Source organism: Hippocampus bargibanti, linkage group LG14, assembly GCF_051943395.1.
Source record: "Hippocampus bargibanti isolate YZ-2025 linkage group LG14, ASM5194339v1, whole genome shotgun sequence".
Classification (NCBI taxonomy): Eukaryota; Metazoa; Chordata; class Actinopteri; order Syngnathiformes; family Syngnathidae; genus Hippocampus; species Hippocampus bargibanti.
The window spans coordinates 5,428,194-5,449,124 of record NC_142747.1 but is presented as its reverse complement, the minus strand read 5'-3'; the positions used below and the strand labels follow the sequence as shown (position 1 = coordinate 5,449,124).

Sequence of the window (20,931 nt, the reverse complement as noted above, 5' to 3'; positions counted from 1 at the left end):
TCACACTGACGTATTCCCAATTCCACTCTTTCCCGAGCTGCCGTTTTCACGTTTTTCGCCCTTGGCGTCAGCGGCAAAGTGATTTCCTGACTCAGTCGCACACGGCGTGTGGCTCATGCGCGCACAGACAGGGACCGTGTTGTGCTAGCCGTGCTGAAATATGTGCATGTGCCGCTATAAGCGACACAATTGCGAGTCTGTCAATGCACAGAGCAGCATCTGTGGAGCCGGGTTATTTTTCGCCTGCGATGGCTTGCCCGACTGGGCTGGGCTGCTGCCCTCGCCCGGATAAAGATGCAGTGTGCGGGCCGCTGCAGGATGCCTGTGTGGCGACCCGCGTCCATCGGCCAGACCCATGCTTTGGAGAAATGGGGAGGGATGGGAGGGTCATTACACAGAGGTGGGGACATCCCTGCGGTGGTCAAAACGGGCTGTCGGGGGTTTTCAGTTCCAATACGGTCAAAGCTCCTCATCTGTTTGCTGTTTTTGTTGTTGTTTAGTAACACCCTCAGACACCACAAGATGGCGCCAAAAATCGTCCAGGAAAGCTAAAGGCACATTTTCATCAGAATGGATTGTGAAAAACACATGAAAAATGAATTATTAACGTCAATCCATCTGAGGTGGAGCGGACAAATGTGCTCCGATGAAGTAAAAATCATTTTGGGTTTTCTGTGACAGCATTTCCAAAATTTCGGCCAATCGCCCCTTCCATGAGATCCAGCAGTGTGGTTCAAGACCACCAAAAATTTGACAGAAAAATCAAAAGGAAAAAATGGCCGCCCACATCGCGCGAGCTGTTTTCGATTAAAATGCTGCTCAGAAAACGCGGTGGCCCTTTGAAAAGTGGCTCATGGGTTGGAAATATACTGCGATTTCACAGCGAATATTCAATGAAAGCTTGAGGGGAAAGTGCAACACATGCAGTCTTCAATGTAAAGCACTTAGTTGTTTGCCGCCTCTAAAATTACTAAGCGTGAATAAGATCGAGCAAAGCCATTACTCACCCCACAGCCTCCACTTTTTTTTAAACAGCAGTCCAGCTTTTCCTCTTAAAGACTCATTATGAGATGGAAATGATGGTGACACATCAGAAAACAAACAGAGCCGACGTGGGCGGACTTAACTGAATCAAATATAAAACAAACGACGGGGAAGCTTTGAAATCACGCATCTCTTCAATAAGGCACAATCCCCCCCCCACCCCCACCCCCACCCCAAAAAAAACGGGATCAGGATTGCGAGGTCGCATCCCAAAGGCTGTTGCGCTTATGGACCCTTGACACTTTTATTGCTTGGGAACAGACCTGTTGCTTCTTGGCATCGGAAAAAGTACAAACATTTTCCCCGGGGGTCCGGTAATGAAACCGGTGGGATACATTAGCGCTGACTGTAACTTCGGTCGACATTACAATCATATTCAGTAGTCCCTCGTCAAATTGGGATTTCAAGACAGCGGTTGGAATTTACTGTCAATCTAGTTTTGAAAGCTGCTTATAAATCAAATGTATTATTATTATTATTATAAATAGAGAGGAAAAAAAGAATCAATATTCATACACCACATAGATTTTGTTTTCAAAACATCAGTCGCTGTTTGCTAGCATACAATGGGGAGTTTTCATTGACGGGATAGCAAAGTAATTACCTATGACCTCCTAATTTTTAAAATTGATCTGCCTTCATCTGTCACGGTCTGCAAGGTGGTGATGGTGGTGGATCCCAAAAAAGCAGGCAGGAGGGAGCAAAGCAGCAGGGTGTAATTGACAAATTGTATTAAATAAAGTCAGCAGGAACAAAATCTGACAGGGTGAAGCAAACACATCCAAACACCCGAGAACGAATGGGCGTGCCGGGAGTCCTTTTAACTGCCACTGATTGGAACAACCAAAAACTGTGCAGGTGCAAGCGGGGCCGACAGCGCCACCCGTTGGTCGCAAACCAGATCGTGAGATCACCAAACATCGATGACATCTAAATTATACATTGTTGAAAAACAGAATATTGTGTTTTCGGACTACATAAACATTCAATTCAGCGTATGGAACCTTAGACTCTCTTCTTTTATCAGACAAAATGAGTTAATTCCTAAGTTATATTGGTATGGAGTTATCTGAGGCGGCTGTGCAAAATACAATACTATACATACACATTGATTTATATAGCGCTTTGAGCTAAACATGGACAAAAGGCAAATGATGCCCCCTCGTGGAAGGGAAAAACATTGCCAGAGGTCAGCACCCCCTCTGCAATAAAAAACAAATCCCAATCAAATTCGGGAATAGCAGTGACTGAATTAAAATATATGACCAGTGTATCTTTTTGTGCGACCGTCACTACCAAAAGCAGTGAATTTGCTCCACAGATCCGCACAACTTGTGAAACATTCTCAGCAAATACTCCTGCAATGAGTAAAAAAACACCTTGGTCATGATGACTTCATGGGACAATAATAGTCAAGCGGAAGAGCGCAATTAAAAAGAAAATCAGCGAAAAGGAAGAAGAATCTGTTGTCACACGTTGCTTCCAGAGTTGTGGTGACATCACGGCAACACCGGGCGCACGTACTTCATCTCTGCTCGGGCATGCGAGCAGAAAATTGGGACATAAACTCCTCAGACACTATCAAAGGGTCTTGGTCGGAAAAGTTGACATGAAAGAGGACATATTGGGTGAGAGTGACTTTGAACTTGTTAGTGTACGACATCTGCGGAGTGTCCCGTTCATCCATCAAGAGTGAAATGACACCACAAATCCAATTTCTGAATATGTGCCCAGTTTACGCTGAACTTCTGTTATTATGACGCGCGAGCTAGGCTGTGTTGAAGATGCGGCATTCCTAAACATTTAAAACCAACGAGGATGGAATTTGGGACAAAGAATACACACATGTCAAAAAGGACATCAACTACAAGATTTGTTTACAATGCAGCTTTCTTTTTCATCTTGATTGAATTCCCCAACAGGTTACTGTGTCGGGCCGCCATCATGTCAAACTATTTACAAAGAGGCATCCCGAAACAAGCTAGATCATGATTTACTGCTCGCTACAAACTGGGTCGTTGAGAGCTGAATTATTCCTTGGCAGAGGCTCCGCTGTTTGGCTCGTGACGACGCAACACACGCCTCCAATCAATCGCCGGTAAGCGCGTAGGGATTGCGTGTGCGCTAAACGCTAGCCCAGTCTGACAGGCTCCAAGTATAATCGCTTCAGGGCAGGAGTTGAACAACAATGCGAGTCTGGCTAATGCCTGTGGTTTTGAGGCCCTTGGAAGTTTGGCGGTCCTGTTAAAATGGAACTCTGCTCCGTGTGTGTTTGCCACCACACGCACGTCCACATCCGAGCGGGCGCTGACGGGAGGGAGCATTTCCCGCGCGTGAACAAACGTGACCTGAGTAACCACGCGAGGTCTCTGCTTCTCGACAGGTCGAGATTCCAGCAGATTTGTATTATGCCACAACTCTGACCACAGTCGGCACCAAAACAGTCACTCACGTGCTTCGCGACCAAAGATTCACTCGGGGAAAAACAATGTGACTCATTTCCAAATAGATGTTTACCTGAGTACGGGCACTATTTTGTAATGGACCTGCGATGGCGGAATGATTTTACAAGCTCACGTTTGGCAGGTCATCAGCCGGATGGAAAACGCACGTTGGCCGATTTTGCAGGGAAGTTTCCTGGACCCTTTCCACGTGAATAAAAGCGTCACGCACCCGGAGCTAGCGGCTAGCGTTTGTAAACAGATTTAACAAGCCCCGGACTCCACTCTGGGCCGTAAAATTCTTTTTTAAAAGGGTAACAAAAATACCATCAGTGGCCATCGCATGCTTCGGATTGAGGAACTTTTGTTGTGAAAACCACCCATAGTCGCGAACCCATTGAATGGCATTTCACAGAGTGTTTTAACATTACACTAACACACTTCACAAAGTCAATGTCGTTTGGTTGAATACACAAAGCGTATCGTGATTAGTTTTACACAAACTTCAACTGGGAGTGGTAATAAACTCAAATAGCTCATAGCAAGCACATGGCATCGCTATGGAAGAATTGTTTTTGGTCAACAAAGGTTGGGACACTTTACTCTTAGTCTGCCCTGCATTTGGCTCACAACCAAACAAGGCCAAAGTCCCCTGGGATACGCTCAGGCTTGCCCATTACTAGGATGAAGACCACTGGATGGATAGGTCAGTCATAGACTACGACACATTAAGACTGAGCCAACATAGAGGAAGCAACGTTCACGATAAACCAAGCACCCCGTGTCTTCTTGTAATATGAATCAGGGGAATGACAGTACTTCATCCTTCAGCTCATCTCCAATCAACCAATTCTAATATAATGTCAGCTGGATAAACAGCTAATGCGTATGTATTCACATTTGTTTATGTTTTAGCCAAATGACGAAGACTCCCACTTCAGAAATCTTCGGCTGATTTCCTGCCTTCTTCATTCTCTATCTGAACTTTGCTTCCTGACAAGAGTGTTTGTGAGAGGGAACTCCAGCGGGAAGGTTGTGAAATCGCAGGCAGGAATAATTCTCATTTTGTTGCTCAATCCCAAACTATGGTTGTGTTGACATCACGGCAAATACAACAATGGTGTTTGTCAGTCAGCTGTGTTGCGTTCCATACGCATTATGAGAATGAATGGACTCCTCGGCTGTCATCATACTGCCATGACAGACAGACTTTTCTGATCTTTGAATAAAAGCAGATTTTTTTACTGAAAAAAAGGCATTTTGCTATCAACTAGCATTCTTATAGTTGAAATTTACTGGATCCAAGACTACAATTCACAAAACAACGTTCTGTCTGACTTTCTGTCTGCCTGCCTGTCTATCCATCCATCCATCTATCCAGTTATCGAGCTAGTTATCAAGCCAGTTATCGAGCTAGCTAGCTAGACAGATGCTACCAAGCTAGCATTTGAGGTCTTCTCCAAGCTGCTGCTTGTGAGCAGAGCGATTTCAAAGGTGAGGAGGCAGTCACAAAGCAAAGGCAAGTATATGAAGCCACAAAGAAGTGGAAAAAGGGGGAGGGGTTTGAATGAGGAAAGAAAGATGTGTTGGAATGCTCCCCTTGTCGGCCGGTTGTCTGTCTGCCATCGTGTCTGTGCATCTGCCAGCAGCGGGGCTTTAATTATGAGGCCCAGGTTATGCACTCTCATGCACGCGGGCACGCAAACACACCCGTGCACATGCTCCACCTCTAACACAGTGCCTCATAGTTCCGCTGACTAACCAGTGGCACCAGACTTTGGCCTGCGGCTCCTTGATTCCAGTAAACGTCTTCTTATGCAACTCAGAACAAGTGGCAAACAGTCACAACTGCTACCGCGTCGTTTTCTCCTTCTCTAAATATTGGGGGACAAAGGTGGTGGTGGTGGGTCTGGGAGAGTCGGTGGGGGATGTCAGGGCACAAAGTGTGGTCCACCATTGGTATGGAATGGACAAGGCATGGCAAAGGCAGGCGGCCGGGGAGGCAAATGGGCTGTGCTCCTCCAGATCCTCGCCTGAGAAACACAGCTGCCCCTTCTGTCCTGGGGCCGTGCCAAGCTTGGACTCCACCGCTTTCAGGGGTGACGTGAGTCTATGTGAGTGTGTGTGAATGCATGTGTGTGCTGGAGCGGGAGAAACAGGAGCGCTGCTGTTCCATCTGATCCCTCCTACCCCTCTCACCCCCCTTCCCAGCGTCCCACTAATACACATTCAGACTATGAGCTTGTTTCGGATTGCCGATGACCAAATCAGCTTTGCGCCAGAGACTAGAATGCCTTCATTCTTAGGTTAAAGCTGGTATTGGTGGGAATTGTACACTAGGTGGACAAAAGTAGGCAGAGAAATGTTGGATTCGCTGGTTGAGCAGGATGGCGGTGTAGTCAGCTTTGCAATCGCTAGTTTCACGATTTAAGACACTCAAAATGTATACATCGAAACACGGTTCTCAGTGAATCCATTCATTTCATGATTCCTGTGACTGTTTTATTTTTCTACATTTAGAAAACGTTGAATCCCAAAATGGTACCCTGACATACATTTTATTTTGCTTTTGATCTCATAAAAGTGGCAAAGAACTATTATCAATGCCACCCGAGTGATGACCTGATATATAGCACGTATAACCTGAACCGGGTGGCGGGCAAAAGTTAACTTTGTGACACTGTCCAAAATGGCTGAAATCTGGATGGAGGTGGGGGAAAACAACTTCCTGACTAGGTAATGTATGGGTGTCAAAGTCATGATCTTGGATCAAGTCCTCTGTAATTTTACGTGGCCTGTGAAAGCTGTTTTGGCTTCAAGAGAAGCCTCCACAGGCTTTGAGGCGGCACATATGGTCGATTGTTGTTATTATTGTTATTCTCTCGTCATAGAGTTCATTTGGGTTCGGTGTGGGCTCGGCCTGAGTGTCTTTAGTCACGCGCTAAACAGACAGAGCAGCTAATTCAGCACCTAGCTTGAGAACGTAGTGGTTCCATTGTAAATGTGATTAAATCTGTTCCTATTGACACAAACACTAAGTAGATGTTTAATGTTTGCATTTGCTTCCAACACTGTACCAAACATGAACAGAACCTTGATTCATATAAGCTAAACTAAATCAAATTTAACACTTGTGACAAACATAACTGACCTCATTTTTTTCTTTAATGTGCGATTCCAATACTTGCTCGCCGTACCAATGCATGACCGAGTAAAGTCACCGGGTGCGCACTAACGACCGGCGGGCCGTGAACCAGCTCCGACCGCCATGTTTGTCTCGAGTTTGTTTTGAGGCGTGGGAGGGAGTGTTTACTGCAAGTGGAGCGAGGAATGCCGTGTCGTGTACAGAGGGAACGCCGCGGACGTATCGATCTACGCACGGACATCAAAGCGCGGTAAATATTTGCGCAGTGACACAGGCGATGCGGCAATACTGAAAGAACAGTCAAGTTGCGTGCATGCGTGCGTATGCATAAAACTTACAAGCGAATTGTGTGAAAACAACCAATGGCAGAAAGAACCAAAATCTTGATTCTGTACCCAAGCACAATTTGCAGGTACGTATGATCTTAATTCTGTTTTCTGATAACTTTTACTTTGTATGACATATTAGAAAGAATGATGTCTTATTTTTCCAAACTTAGTCGACACACAATAGAAAAAAGACATTGGGAGAGGTGTTTGATGCCGCTTACAAAATTGTTCATGGAGAATGTATGTCTTCTTCCACCTAAAAAAACCACAAAAAACCCTGATACAGAAATTCTCCATCTCATCCAGGAAAATACAAATAGGTAAGGCGTTGTGATTATTTATATTATTGTTGTTTTTGGGGTCAGTTATTACTGCATAATGAAGTATTTTTGTTCGCCAGCTGGCACGATTGACAAAGCAATGGGAGCAAGTTTTGATAGCCTCAAAATGAAGCCAATTCTCGATAACCCTGGGTATAAAAAAATGACATGGTGTGACATGGATGAGAAGGTTTCTTCAGCCGTCATCTGTGCTTTTTTTGAAGGTGTCAGACGTTTCGCCTCCTATCCAAGAGGCTTCGTCAGCGAACTAAAGTTTTACTGGTCGTATCTGCCCTATTTATATATCCCTAATGTCCAGACATGGCGGCGCTGGACACAGCTATGATAGGTCCCTACTCTCAGGATGGGGGGAGCAGAGGACCACTCCCTGTGGCCCCACTGATTGTTCCTACATTCCTGACTAACGACTGGCCTGTTTGCCCCACTCCCTCCGGTATCACCTAATCAGCATTACGAATGTTGCCTAACCTGTTTTGCCTAAGCAGGCTATTGTATGAACGATCCAAATTGAACCTCACCCCACCGGTTTAATGAAGGATTTAGTTGTTTTATGAGAATCGCCAATGTACTGCTCTTTACAATTTTCATTCTTACAATGTATTGAATAAACTACATTACTTTGTTTTTTATTTGGCAGCCTATCTTTTGGATGCACTAATTTTTGCCTTAACGTGTTTATTGGTTTGAAATTAGTAGGAATTTTGTGTTGCCAAACGACTCTTTGTAGTTTTTCAGAAACTCCTGCAATGTAAGGTACTGCTACTCCTCTCCTTTTTGTATCTTGACAATTTTTGGTTTCATTCCCTATTCTTTCTTTCTGACATTTGTTGAATGACCACTGAGGGTACCCACAGTTAGTGAGTGCTCTCCTGATATGTTTTGACTCCTTTTCTCTGCCTTCGACGCTTGTTGGTATTAGTTTAGCCCTATGCTGAATGGTTCTGATAACTCCTAGTTTGTGTTGTAAAAGGTGGTTAGAATCGAAAAGTAAGTATTGGTCTGTGTGCGTAGCCTTCCTAAAGACTTCTGTTTTTAGCGCTCTGTCCTCTTTCATAATTACTTTACAATCCAAAAAGGCTAGTTGGTTCTCTTTAATGTCCTCACGAGTAAATTTAATGTTGATGTCTACCGAGTTGAGGTGATCTGTGAAGGATTGAATTTCTTGTTTTTTAATTATGACAAAAGTATCGTCCACATATCTAAACCACTGTCTAGGTTTTGTCCCCGGGAAGGATGTGAGGGCCTGTTTCTCCATCTCTTCCATGTACAGATTAGCCACATAGCACAACCATGAATTTGTAAAAATTCGCCCTAAATTGAAAATACGTAGTATTAAGGCAAATTTCCAATAATTTGCAGAAGTGATCCGGTTTAAGTTTGGTTCTTTCATGCAGAGAAACGTCCGCCAACAGTCTCGTCCTCACCACTGAGACTGCTGCTGGGGTTGGGACAGATGTAAAGAGAGAAGTCACATCGTAAGATGCCAAAGTTTCCTCAGGTTCCAATATAAGGTCTTTGATCCTCTCTACAAACCCTGTGGTGTTCTCTATGTGATATTCTGTGTTACCAACCAACGGAGCTAACATAGTTTTTAAATATTTAGCTACATTGTATGTAGAGGAGTCAATGCTACAAACAATGGGTCTGAGGGGGAACCCTTCTTTATGTATTTTTGGCAGGCCATAGATACATGCCGTGGCCTCTCCCGGGTAGGTCTGTTTGTCTATATGTTTTCCTTTTTCTAACTTTTGGAGACAGTCTATCATTTCTTTCTTGTATATATTGGAATGGTCCCTTTTTAGTTGCTCATAAGTGTTAGAATCACTGATTAACCAATTTATTTTGTCTTCATAATCCAATGTGTTGAGAAGCACTGTGCATCTGCCCTTGTCTGCTGGCAAAATAGTAATATTTTTGTCTTTTTGTAGAGTAGTTAACGCCTTTCTCTCTTCTAATGTTATGTTGGACGGAGGTAGTTTGGCACTACTGAGAAGGGCTGATATTTTAATGCGTAGATCATCTGCCTCTGCATACGAAAGTTTGTTATTTTTAATAGCCGATTCCGTCGCTGTGATGTAATCTATTGTAGGTATTGTTTTAGGAGTTACTGAGAAATGTAAACCTTTGGTTAGTACAGCCTTTTCTATCTCTGAGAGATCTGTCTGACAAAAACGTCCGACACCTTCAAAAAAGTACAGATGACGGCTGAAGAAACCTTCTCATCGATGGACCACTCCTGTACGACTGAGAGCTTGCACAGACGTAAGGTGTGATATGGTTTTCATTCTTCACAGTTTGAGCACTTGATAAAAAAGGAAAACATTTGTGTGTTGCATTTTGGTTCTGTCAATTCATCTAAGTGAGTATTGTCAATTATATAACACACTCTAAAAAACATTTTGACTTTTACTCCTTAGTGAAATCTCCCTTAACGAGTCTTTATTTTTACTCAAGTGCCTAACCTTCTTCTAAAATACAAAGTGTGATTACATTCGTCACCTCTGAAACCAACATAGGACACGAGAAAGAAAACAGACCTGCACAGGGTTGTGCTTTTTTTCCCGCTACATGCGTTCATTCCAGTTCCTGTCCGGGCCAACGTCCAGCCAAAAGAGCTCCTGTGAGCGGGTCCCACCTGGCACAACTGTCCGTCGTTGTGACTCAGTTGGCGGGCGATTTTGTCTCACTCAAGCTCGGCCGCCAAAAGCGGCGCCGGCGAGGAAGCATTTGGCGTGCTGGCGTTGGGGGGCGGGTGGGAGAGAGGAAGCAGTGATTCTGATTTGTTGACAACTTGGATTTCAAAATACAAAGTAAGAACTCATCAACACGTGATGATATTAATAAAGCACCTTTACTGACTACAAAGCATCAGGGGCTGTCACTACGTAACAGACATAAACACATGCTACCTTTTTATAACGAGTAACAAGCATAATGATGCTAAGCCAGTCGTAAGCTAACTCTAGCACCAAACATCACCAAAGTCTTCACTCAGTGATCATTTGTGTCGAACAACACAAACCGAGGAACTCAACAACAGTCACAGAAGATCCACATGAAGTTGCGTTGCTCACAAAAAGTTGACGCTCTTCCTTGTGATCGCTAATAAACACTGAGCATAAGTAGTGTCTGAAACTCATGACAAAAACTTAGCGGACACCCGGGCAGCCAACTCTGAAAAGTTGCCGGGCCGGCCATAAAGTTGCCTGCACCATTTTTCACAACTTGAAACACAATAAGACGACTAATCACAAAAAAAAACATTGTTGCGTAGTATAAATTATTTTTTTAATTAAGGAAGTACCTACCACAAATGCTCCCTTGCTTAATTTTGGTAAATATCCCTGGCTGAAGATTTTGCTCCAGTTGTCGTTTGTCGTCATGGTGCACAATGCAATGTTGTTGGTGCACAATGCAATGTTGTTGCGTTGTCTGTTAAAACCCGCGTGGACTGCTCTTTCGAAGCGCCTTTCAAAACTCTCAAGTTTTACTGTTCGAACGTTCGTTTGGCAATTTGCATACTCTGCACGGCAGCCAATCAGAAGCCTGTTTCGTGCTTTGGACTATACCGTGACTGTAAAGTGTACTTGAAACTTTTGAAAGGCGCTTAGAAAGAGGAGTCCACGTGGCTTGTAGCGGTTTGCTTGAAGCTTTTACTTTATTACTTTATTTACAAAAGAAATGTTTGATTTGAAAAAAAAATATTCCTTGAAGAAGTTCTCGGCCACCTGGGTCGAGACATTTTGAAAGTTATACGCCCGATGTAAAAGTTTTACGCCCCGGGCCTCCGAGCAGACGTTATTTCAAACACTCGCTTAAGGCAGTCACGCTCTGCATCCAGTGCTCCTTCTGGTCTAAAACCTCAAACAAAAGGGACTCCAAAATGCTCAACAACCACCACGGATGATTTAAAATAAAGTACTTTGCTCACAAGAATTTTGGGTGTAAAGAGTTTGATGGTTCTCTTTATTTGTAAGTAGGTTGTCAGATCTCCCAGGCAGGTGACGTGCAGAGCTTGATCGCGGCGTGGAGTCGAGCAAGTCGTCCCGTGATGTCCGTCCGACGCCCGGCGGGAGTCCGAGATGAGTCTGAGATGATTCTGCCCCGTGGTTCGCCCAATCTCTCTGTCCCGCAACATCTCCTTTTATACAATTTTCAAGCGTGTGCTATGCGTCAGGGTGAGACGCACATCAAGGAGATCAAGGAATTGAAAGACATGAAAGGGTTGAAAGGCGTACTTCAAAATCATACACGCGTGTGACGCAACAGGGCTCCCCTCCTGAATCCAAAGTCGGTGAAAGCGATGAAGGAAAAAGAAATAAAAACAAAAGTCATTCTGCGACATGGTGAAGCCAGGCAAGATGACGGTCACCGGGCATGGCAGGCGTCGGTGGGGTGGTTGCCGAGGAAGTTTCGTGGTGCCTGAAGTCGTTGTACGGGAGCACGGCAAAGAGTGCTCTACGACTGCCAGTTTGAGTCGATCGATGGAAACTTTCCTCGCGGCCGTCGAGTCGATGCCGGAAGGTCTTCTTACTGTGAGTTGTTCGGCTGGGATCGGTCAAGTCGGAGAATCGATGAGGGATTGTGAGGACGAAGGTGCGTGGGGTTGGCCATGCTGCCGGGCATGGACAGGCCGGTCATCGGCGACGGTGGCGATGATCGCGCTGCCATGGCGCTCTGCAGGACGCTGAGGAAGCACGCTGACGTCGGCGGCCGTGTTGGCCATGAAGCGTCTTCCCGAAGTCCGATCGTGGACATAAGTGATGTCCGATCGTGGACATATACGATGTCCGATCGTGGACATAAGCGATGTCCGACGATGTGCGATCGTGGACATATACGATGCAGCTAGTTGCAGAGTCGCCAGGCGAATTGAACGATGTTGGCCATCACGGTGCGGCAGGTTTCACGGTGGGGTCGGGGCGCCCACGGGTGGTGGCGGCCCATCGGGAGCTCGGCTCGAGGGTCTTGCTGTGAAGATGCCGTTGTTCACGGGCGGCTGGGAAATCTGGTTCTTTCCATTTGGAGAGTTGATTGGGCTGAGGAGGACGGAAAAAAATTCTCCTGGCTGGCTCGCCAATAAAGAGTTTGATGGTTCTCTTTATTTGTAAGTAGGTTCGTTGTCAGATCTCCCAGGCAGGTGACGCGCAGAGCTTGATCGCGGCGTGGAGTCGAGCAAGTCGTGCCGTGATGTCCGTCCGACGCCCGGCGTGAGCCGGGCGTGAGTCCGAGATGAGTCTGAGATGATTCTGCCCCGTGGTTCGCCCAATCTCTCTGTCCCGTGACAGCTCCTTTTATACAATTTTCAAGCGTGTGCTATGCATCAGGGTGAGACGCACATCAAGGAGATCAAGGAATTGAAAGACATGAAAGGGTTAAAAGGCGCACTTCAAAATCATACACGCGTGTGACGCAACAGGTGATCCCAGCTGAGAGTCCATTCAATCCAAATCATCTTTATTTCTTCACACAAATCTTCAACAGATCCCTGGAGCAGTGTGAAGTCCCATCCTGCTTCAAACAGTCTACTATCGTCCCAGTTCCAAAGAAACCAGCACCCTCGGGATTGAACGACTATAGACCTGTTGCTCTGACGTCTGTGGTCATGAAGTCCTTTGAACGCCTCGTGCTGAACCACCTAAAGAACATCACCGGACCTCTGCTAGATCCTCTTCAGTTTGCCTACCGGGCAAACAGGTCTGTGGAGGATGCAGTCAACATCGGACTGCACCACACCCTCGACCACCTTGACAACACAGGAACCTACGCAAGGATCCTGTTTGTGGACTACAGCTCTGCGTTCAATACCATCATCCCAGAACTCCTCATCCCCAAACTTCTCCAGCTTGGTGTGTCCCCCACGATCTGCCAGTGGACCCTCAGCTTCCTGACAGGACGGACACAACAGGTCAGACTGGGAAATATATCATCCACAACACGAACCACGAGCACTGGAGCCCCGCAGGGATGCGTCCTCTCTCCATTGCTCTTCTCTCTCTACACAAACGACTGCACCTCAACGCACCCAGCTGTCAAATTCATAAAGTTCGCAGACGACACCACGGTCATCGGTCTCATCAAAGACGGCGACGAGTCTGCGTACCGACAACAAGTGGAGCAGCTGGAGCTCTGGTGCAGCCGTCACAACCTGGAGCTGAACACGCTCAAGACAGTTGAGATGATGGTGGACTTCAGGAAACATCCATCACCACAGCTACCCCTCACACTATCCAACTGCATGGTGTCAACCGTTGAGACCTTCAAGTTCCTGGGAATCACAGTCTCCCAGGACATGAAGTGGGAGGTCAACACCAACTCTATCCTGAAAAAGGCCCAACAGAGAATGTACTTCCTGAGGCTGCTAAAGAAGCATGGCCTGCCACAGGAGGTGCTGCAACATTTCTACACGGCTGTCATCGAATCCATCCTGTGTTCTTCCATCACCGTTTGGTTCGGGGCCGCCACAAACATGGACAAAATCCGACTTCAACGGACAGTTAGGACGGCGGAAAAAATCATTGGCACCGCCCTACCCACTCTCGAGGACTTGTACACTGCAAGAATCCAAACTAGGGCGCTGAAAATCCTACTGGACCCTCCGCACCCTGCCCACCACCTTTTCCAGCTACTCCCCTCAGGCAGGCGCTACCGATCCATACACACCAAATCCAGCAGACATTTAAACAGCTTCTTCCCCCAAGCCATTAACTCTTTGAACTCTTTCAACAGTAGCCAAAATGGAACTGTATAGTGCAACTTAGCAGTTTTTTTTGACAGCGATACTAGTGCAGCGTGTTCTACCGGAAACAAATTCCTTGTGTGTTCTACATACTTGGCAATAAAGATGATTCCGATTCTGATTCTGATTTGGCAAAAGACAAAAAGAATTTGTCTCTGGTTGAAACAATTGAGCGAATGGAAAATCAAAAACCCATGACATTAAACAACTCACATTCACGTCAACAATATTCAAGTCTTTAGATCACCGGTGTCACGTGACCAAGCCACGTGACCAACGGCGCAACCGATACAGATTTCGATAATGGTGGTACTGTATAGAATCCCCTAAGCAAAAATCGATTCACCTTAGGTATCTTTTGTATCAATATAAACATAGCAAAATGGCCGACGGGAGATGAAAAAGAGCACCGGAGTAACCGGATTATCATAATAATAATAATAATAATAATAATAATACATTTAATTTATAAGCGCCTTTCAAAAACCATGAATCGTACTAAACGGAACTAATTATACATAAAAAGACTAGAAAAGTGCACGGTAAATGAAAATAGTATCGTAATAAGCAGTATTATCTATATAACCGATAGCAATATAACGAGACTTTACTGTAGTTAAAAAACATCCATTAATCTTCCTATCCATCCGTTTTAGGAAACGCTTATCCTCAGGGGTGCTGGAGCCTATCCCAGCTGTCTTGGGGACACCCTGAACTGGTTGCCAGTCAATCGCAACCCACACATAGACAAACAACCATCCACGCTCACACTTTGAATGACATAGATCTCAGCCTTCAATGAAGAAACGTTAGGTGGAGGTGCCAATCATTGTTCCACCACCCTGTCACATACTTCACATGACAAAAAGCAGCAACCTGAATCAAAAGTGCGGTGTCATTTTACGCCAGAAGCAATCGCGCCGTTCACTCCGCAAGTAAACAATGTGGAATAGCCCCCCTGTGTGGAGGCGCGGGAGGCCCCGCCGTCAACCTCGCCGCCGCTGTGAATGGCACGCTGCTTTTCCCACACTATCATACCGTCTACGGAGAGCCCCTTGGCGGAGGTCGAGCGCCCCCTCGTCGAGCCGCCACAATGACGCTTCCCTGAATGGAGGAATGCCCATGAAAATAAAGAGGCGCAAAGGAGGTGGCTGTCGTCGCGATGCTGAGACCAACTGTGAATCAACCTTTCCAAACCACCGGACCAGCGTCAGTACCTGGGCCTTTTCGTAACGGGCCATACATAGAGACTAGACTTTTTTGCGTGGTGTCAGTCTGAAAGGAGTTCTATTTTGAGAAAAATCAGGTGCATCTGCCAGTGGGAAATTTCCATTGGGTGGTAATCATTGGGTATTTGGAAAAAACTCAGGAGCTCATAAAGTTTGTATGTTGGATCATTTGCAGTGTCTGAAATAACGTCTGCACGGATGCCCGGGGCGTGCAACTTTTATGTCGGGCGTACAACTTACAAAACGTCTCGGCCCGGGTGGCTGACAACTTTTTGGGAAAAAAAAAAAAAAAAAAAACAAATCAAACGTTTGCTTTTTTCAATAAAGCAAATGCTTTTCAATAAAGCAAACGTATGAACATTTGGTTTGGAAATGTCTGAATTTCGGGTTCGTTTTGCAATTTGCATACTCGGCACGGCAGCCAGTCAAAAGCCTGCTTCGGGCTTCCGGACTTTCCCAAGCGTTATAATGGCGTACATTTGCGTATCATTTTCCAAAGTAGATGTACAGAACCTCAGCCCCAGAAGAAAGATTCAAAGGAAGCTAACAAAATTTATGACGCTACAAAACATAAACGTACATTATCCCGTGACTGTAAAGTGACCTTGAGAGTTTTGAAAGGTGCTTACAAATGAAATGGATTATCATTATTAAAGTGTACTTGTGAGTTTTGAAAGGAGCTTAGAAATTGAACGCATATTAAAAGCATCGTAGAAAGAAGAATTCAGGTGGCTTGTAGCAGACGACGCAACGCAAACATTGCATTGTGGAAAAGGACGAAGAATGTATGGACAAACGACCAACTGGAGCAAAATCATCAGCAAGGAATATTTACCATCAATTAGGCGAGCATTTGTGGTAGGTACATCCTTAATAAAAACCATCCTTAATACTTAGCAACAACGTTTTTTTTTTTTTTTTTGCGATTAGTCTTATTATGTTTGAAGTTGTGAAAAATGAGACAGGCAACTTTATGGCCGGGCAGGCAACTTTTCAGAGTTGTCTGCCCTTGTGTCCGCTAACTTTTTCTCACGAGTTTCAGACACTGTCATTTGTAAGAAGACTAATCATCATAACTTACCTGAAACATTTTGTAATAAATGTTTCAGGTAAATGATGATGTTTTTTTCACCTATATCTAAGTTCCCTATTAAAAGCCGACCTCACATTTTCTGAATTCCCGCAATTTCACAGCCACTCTTCTCACATGTCAAAGTGGTCATATGGTGTGCTAATAAAATATTAACATTAACAACAGCACAAACCCTCAAATGACCGATTTATAGAATCTATGACACAAAATGGCCGAGGTAGCTAACACCAAATGACCACGACATTTCTTTTCAACTCTCTACCCGTCACAAGAGCATATTCAACAATCCTTTCTTCATTTTAACAGAGTCCATTATTTTAATCCTCAACAGTGAGGAAATGATACCACAGACAAACCCGCGGTTCGTCTTTTGGTTGAGTGAAACGCTGAAAAACAGTTAGCTCGCAATCTAACTAGTTGCTTGTTGCAAAAATGCCCTGTGTTAACAGTGGTCTATATTCCAGCGACCAGGGTCTTTAAGTATATTTTTGTGGGTCAAATGAAGGGATGTGCTGTCCAGACGAAGTCGCGTCCCTTTTTCAGTGGGTCATGGCCTCACACAATCAGCTGACACACATACACGAAACCTCATTCACAAAAGAAAGTGGCCATGGGAAAGGTTGGCCAGTCTTGGTGTCACAAAGTAAAAATTCTGGTTGATCTTTAAAGAGCATTGTCGATACAATTCTTAACGCTTAGCTTTCTTCCTTTTAGTCACTTATGATGTGATCAGATTACATCACACGATTGATTACCCTCCTATGACAAATTCAATTCAAGATGTTGGAGCTGCTGCTGGGATGTCAAAGTTCATGTCGATGTGCGCGGCTCGATGACTCACTCTGCACACTCGGCAGGTGTGAGGCAATGCGGTGGGAACGGAGGAGTAAATGAAGACTGGACTTCCAACAACAACCCTATCATGGGGTAACATAACAAAAACAAAATATTGCAACTTTTTCTGCTTGCCCATTGGATGATTGCAGAGGTGGGTTCACAGACTGAATTCTCACACAAACCAGATAGACCAAAACCGACATTTTCTTTATACCCTGCTCATGGGGCTCTATTTACGTAGATATCGCACGATACACCACGCAGGGAGTTTTTGCGGATGGTGGCTTTTTGCTAGTCCACACCCTGAAAGTAGGGATAAGTTGCGGTGCAGGTGAACGTTTTAGTTTTCTTATTATGATTATAATATATTTTGAAATGCATCTTCGTGGCCAAGACATTATGCTATTTGGACAATCACCAATTTTAATAAAATGGTGATTGTTGCTTTCGAGTGTACGTGGAAAATCTCCTTTTTATGTTTGGGCCACATAGAGCTTTTTTTTGGTGTGTAGTCTGATTGACGGGACGCAATCCGACAGCCCTTCATTAGTCGGGAGCTTTAGTAAACAGCCGGGTCAAACGGATGAATGGCGAACAGCATGTGTGTGTGCACGCTGCTGAATTCCGCCTCATTAATGACGCGCCGGGGTCACCTCGGCGCGTTTCAAAATCTGCCAGGGTCAGGGGAGTGGGGGGTTGGGGCGGGATGAATCGCAAACAAATCTCTTGCCATCAATTTATTGCCAGACACCATTCAAGCCGCTCCAAAGGCAGATGCCGGTCACGCCACATGGAAAAGAGCCCCGGCCAAGACCTCGCCACCTACCCCCTGGGACGTCCTCAGCATCCCATGAAGTCTGAACTCACGGGTTCATTTTCATCCGCCTTCTTTCACTTTGCGTGAATTAGTCGAGACGAGAATCACGTGTTACTGTTGCGCGACACTGCGACGCAGGGCCCCAGTGGAGTCAGCGGACTTTATAAATTAAAGGGAGCCGTGACAAGTCACATGACTGTCATGGATGAAGGAGGGCAATGACAAAACAGATTAAAAAGTTAAACGCAACCCAAGGACGTATATTTTGCTTTTCTTTGCCTTTATTTGACTTATTTTTTTGGCCACTCCTAAAACTGATGGCTTAAAAATCACGCAAATTGGATGGAATAGCTAACCCAGCATTGGGTCCAAACGGGATCAGGCTAATAATGGGTTATCGAGACCCAGCAGTGACTTCTGGATTGTGACCCAGCACGTTTAAATATTTGATACAAAGAGTAAAAATGACCCAAAATGAGAAGGACACCTAAGAATGGCTATGTAAAAATGGTTCAGTAGAGTTGCGGGTACAAGAGCTGCGACTAACGATTCTTTGTTGAATTAATTGATGTCGATTACTACACAGATTAATCCATGAAAAGCTCTAAAAACATTGACACCATTTTTTAAAAACAGGATATTGTTTTGAATTGGCAGTGCAGAAACACAAAACACACAAACAGTGGATTCGAGTTTTTCAAAGTGAAAGCGAGGTTGGAAATGGTTACAAATTGATGATTTAAAAAAAAAACAAAAATAAACAGTCTGCTTTTATGGAAGACAAAAAAATCTGAGAGGGCTGACTGCGAGAATTTGGACAATATGAAGCTCAACAAACTAGCAATACTTAGAAAGAATCTTGAAATGAAATGTGGAAATTGCACATCATGTTATAGTGGACTAACCTTTTTCTTTTAATTGAGGGTATTTGTTGAACACAGTTTAGTTGTATTTCACTTTTGGGGGAAATCCATTCACAAGTAACCTTTCCAAACTTTTAAAAAATCATTATTTAGGTACAAGATTGATTAATTTTAATGGATTTAATGTTTCGGTTTCCGCTGTGAATTGTTCAAATTATAATGAGTTAACGAGAACTGGGAACAGGTGGCGAAGAAACTAGAGATGTGGAGATATGCCCTGGAAAGGAGAGGAATGAAGATCAGTCGCAGCAAGACGGAATATATGTGTGTGAATGAGAGGGATCCAAGTGCAAGAGTGATGCTACAGGGAGAAGAGATAAAGAAAGTGGAGGATTTTAAGTACTTGGGGTCAACTGTCCAGAGCAATGGAGAGTGTGAAAGTGAGAGTGTGGAAAAGAGGTGAAGAAGCGTGTCCAGGCAGGCTGGAGCGGCTGGAGAAAAATGTCAGGTGTGATGTGTGATAGAAGGGTTTCAGCTAGGATGAAAGGAAAAGTGTATAAAACCGTGGTCAGACCAGCCATGATGTTTGGACTGGAGACAGTGCCACTGAAGAAAAGACAGGAAGCAGAGCTGTAGGTAGCAGAGCTCAAGATGTTGAGGTTTTCTTTGGGAGTGACCAGGTTGGATAGGATCAGGAATGAGTACATTAGAGGGACAACTCATATTAGAGGCTTTGGAGAGAAAGTCAGAGAGGCCAGACTGAGATGGTTTGGACATGTCCACAGGAGAGACAGTGACTATATCGGGAGAAGGATGCTGAGCCTTGAACTGCCAGGCAGGAGACCGAGAGGAAGACCGAAGAGGAGGTTTATGGATGTGGTCAAAGAGGATATGAAGGTAGCTGGTGTGAGAGAAGAGGATGCACAAAACCGGGATAGATGGAGGACATTGATTCGCTGTGGCGACCCTTGAGGGGAAAAGCCGAAAGGAAAATAAGATACATTCTAATGAGTCACTATAGATCTACTTTTTACTGCTGCGTGTTCACACCGTTGATTAAACTTGGAGAACCAGAGTGAAACCACTTTTCCACATGTTCATCACACTCAAACAACAACGGCAGTGACAACGTACCTTCCACCCGGCAGAGCTGTTGCTGTCTCCCTTATCTTTGAAATAAGGCACACTCTTCACCATCCAGTCGTAAATCTGAGACAGGGTGAGTCTGTTCTCCGGGGAGCTCTCGATGGCTTTGGTGATGAGGTCCGCATACGACATATTCCCCCAGGCGTTGCGCCGGGACGAGCTACTCTTCCTCTGGGCAGCGGCGGCTGCGGCGGCCGATGCCGGCGAGTTGGTCACCGGGGAAGAAAGGAGGGGCACCTGCTGCTGCGGCTGCTGCTGATGGGGATGCTGCTGGAGCGCGGGGCTGGGGTGATGCTGATGTTGCGGCCTGGGGGTGGGATGTTGGTGGACGCACGTCTCCTGACACTGGAAGTCGGAGCACAGGTCCTCGTTCTCTTCCAGTAGGCTGAGGTTGCTGATGTACTCGTTGCCGGCGGGCTCCTGCTTGATGGACGGCACCGGCGACGAGGTGTTGGAGTCGCCCGGGGTGTCGAACTCCGGCCGGGGCAAGGGCCAAGTACATGAGCGGGGTCTGGCCAGGGGCTCGAAGTCCGGGTCTATGTCCACCAGGTGTGGCTGTTGTTGCTGATGGGCCGCTTCCGCCATGGTGGTCGAAAGGGTGGTGGGATGGGGTGTAACCCCCTCGATGGCGATGTCAGTGGCAAAATTGAAGAAAGTTAAACAAAAATATAAATGCGAGATAAACGTCCGGGAGACGCGGGAGCTCCACGGAAAGTCACTCAACTCTAGAAGTTACATCCCATGACAGTTGAACAAATTCAAAGGCGGTAAAAAAGAGCGTCCAAAGAGCGTGGAGGCATTAAAAAAGGGACCAGTGTGAAACTTCGCAGCGTTTTGACGCGTCAATGTACGTAGCAGAAAGTTGACTGCGCGCTGTGCAGCATGTGAGCACTTTTACTGGAAGTGG

The 20,931-nt window shown here is 45.4% G+C and overlaps 1 protein-coding gene across 1 annotated transcript in view; it reads right to left on the bottom strand.

The window, feature by feature from the left end:
• The window catches only part of foxo1a (forkhead box O1 a), a 37,010-nt gene extending 16,079 nt beyond the window's left edge, over nt 1-20,931 (bottom strand). Inside the window, exon 1 of the mRNA XM_089013302.1 lies at nt 20,013-20,931. Coding sequence (XP_088869428.1) covers nt 20,013-20,609 — 597 coding nt within the window. The 5' untranslated portion in view covers nt 20,610-20,931. The remainder of the gene's footprint in view (nt 1-20,012) is intronic.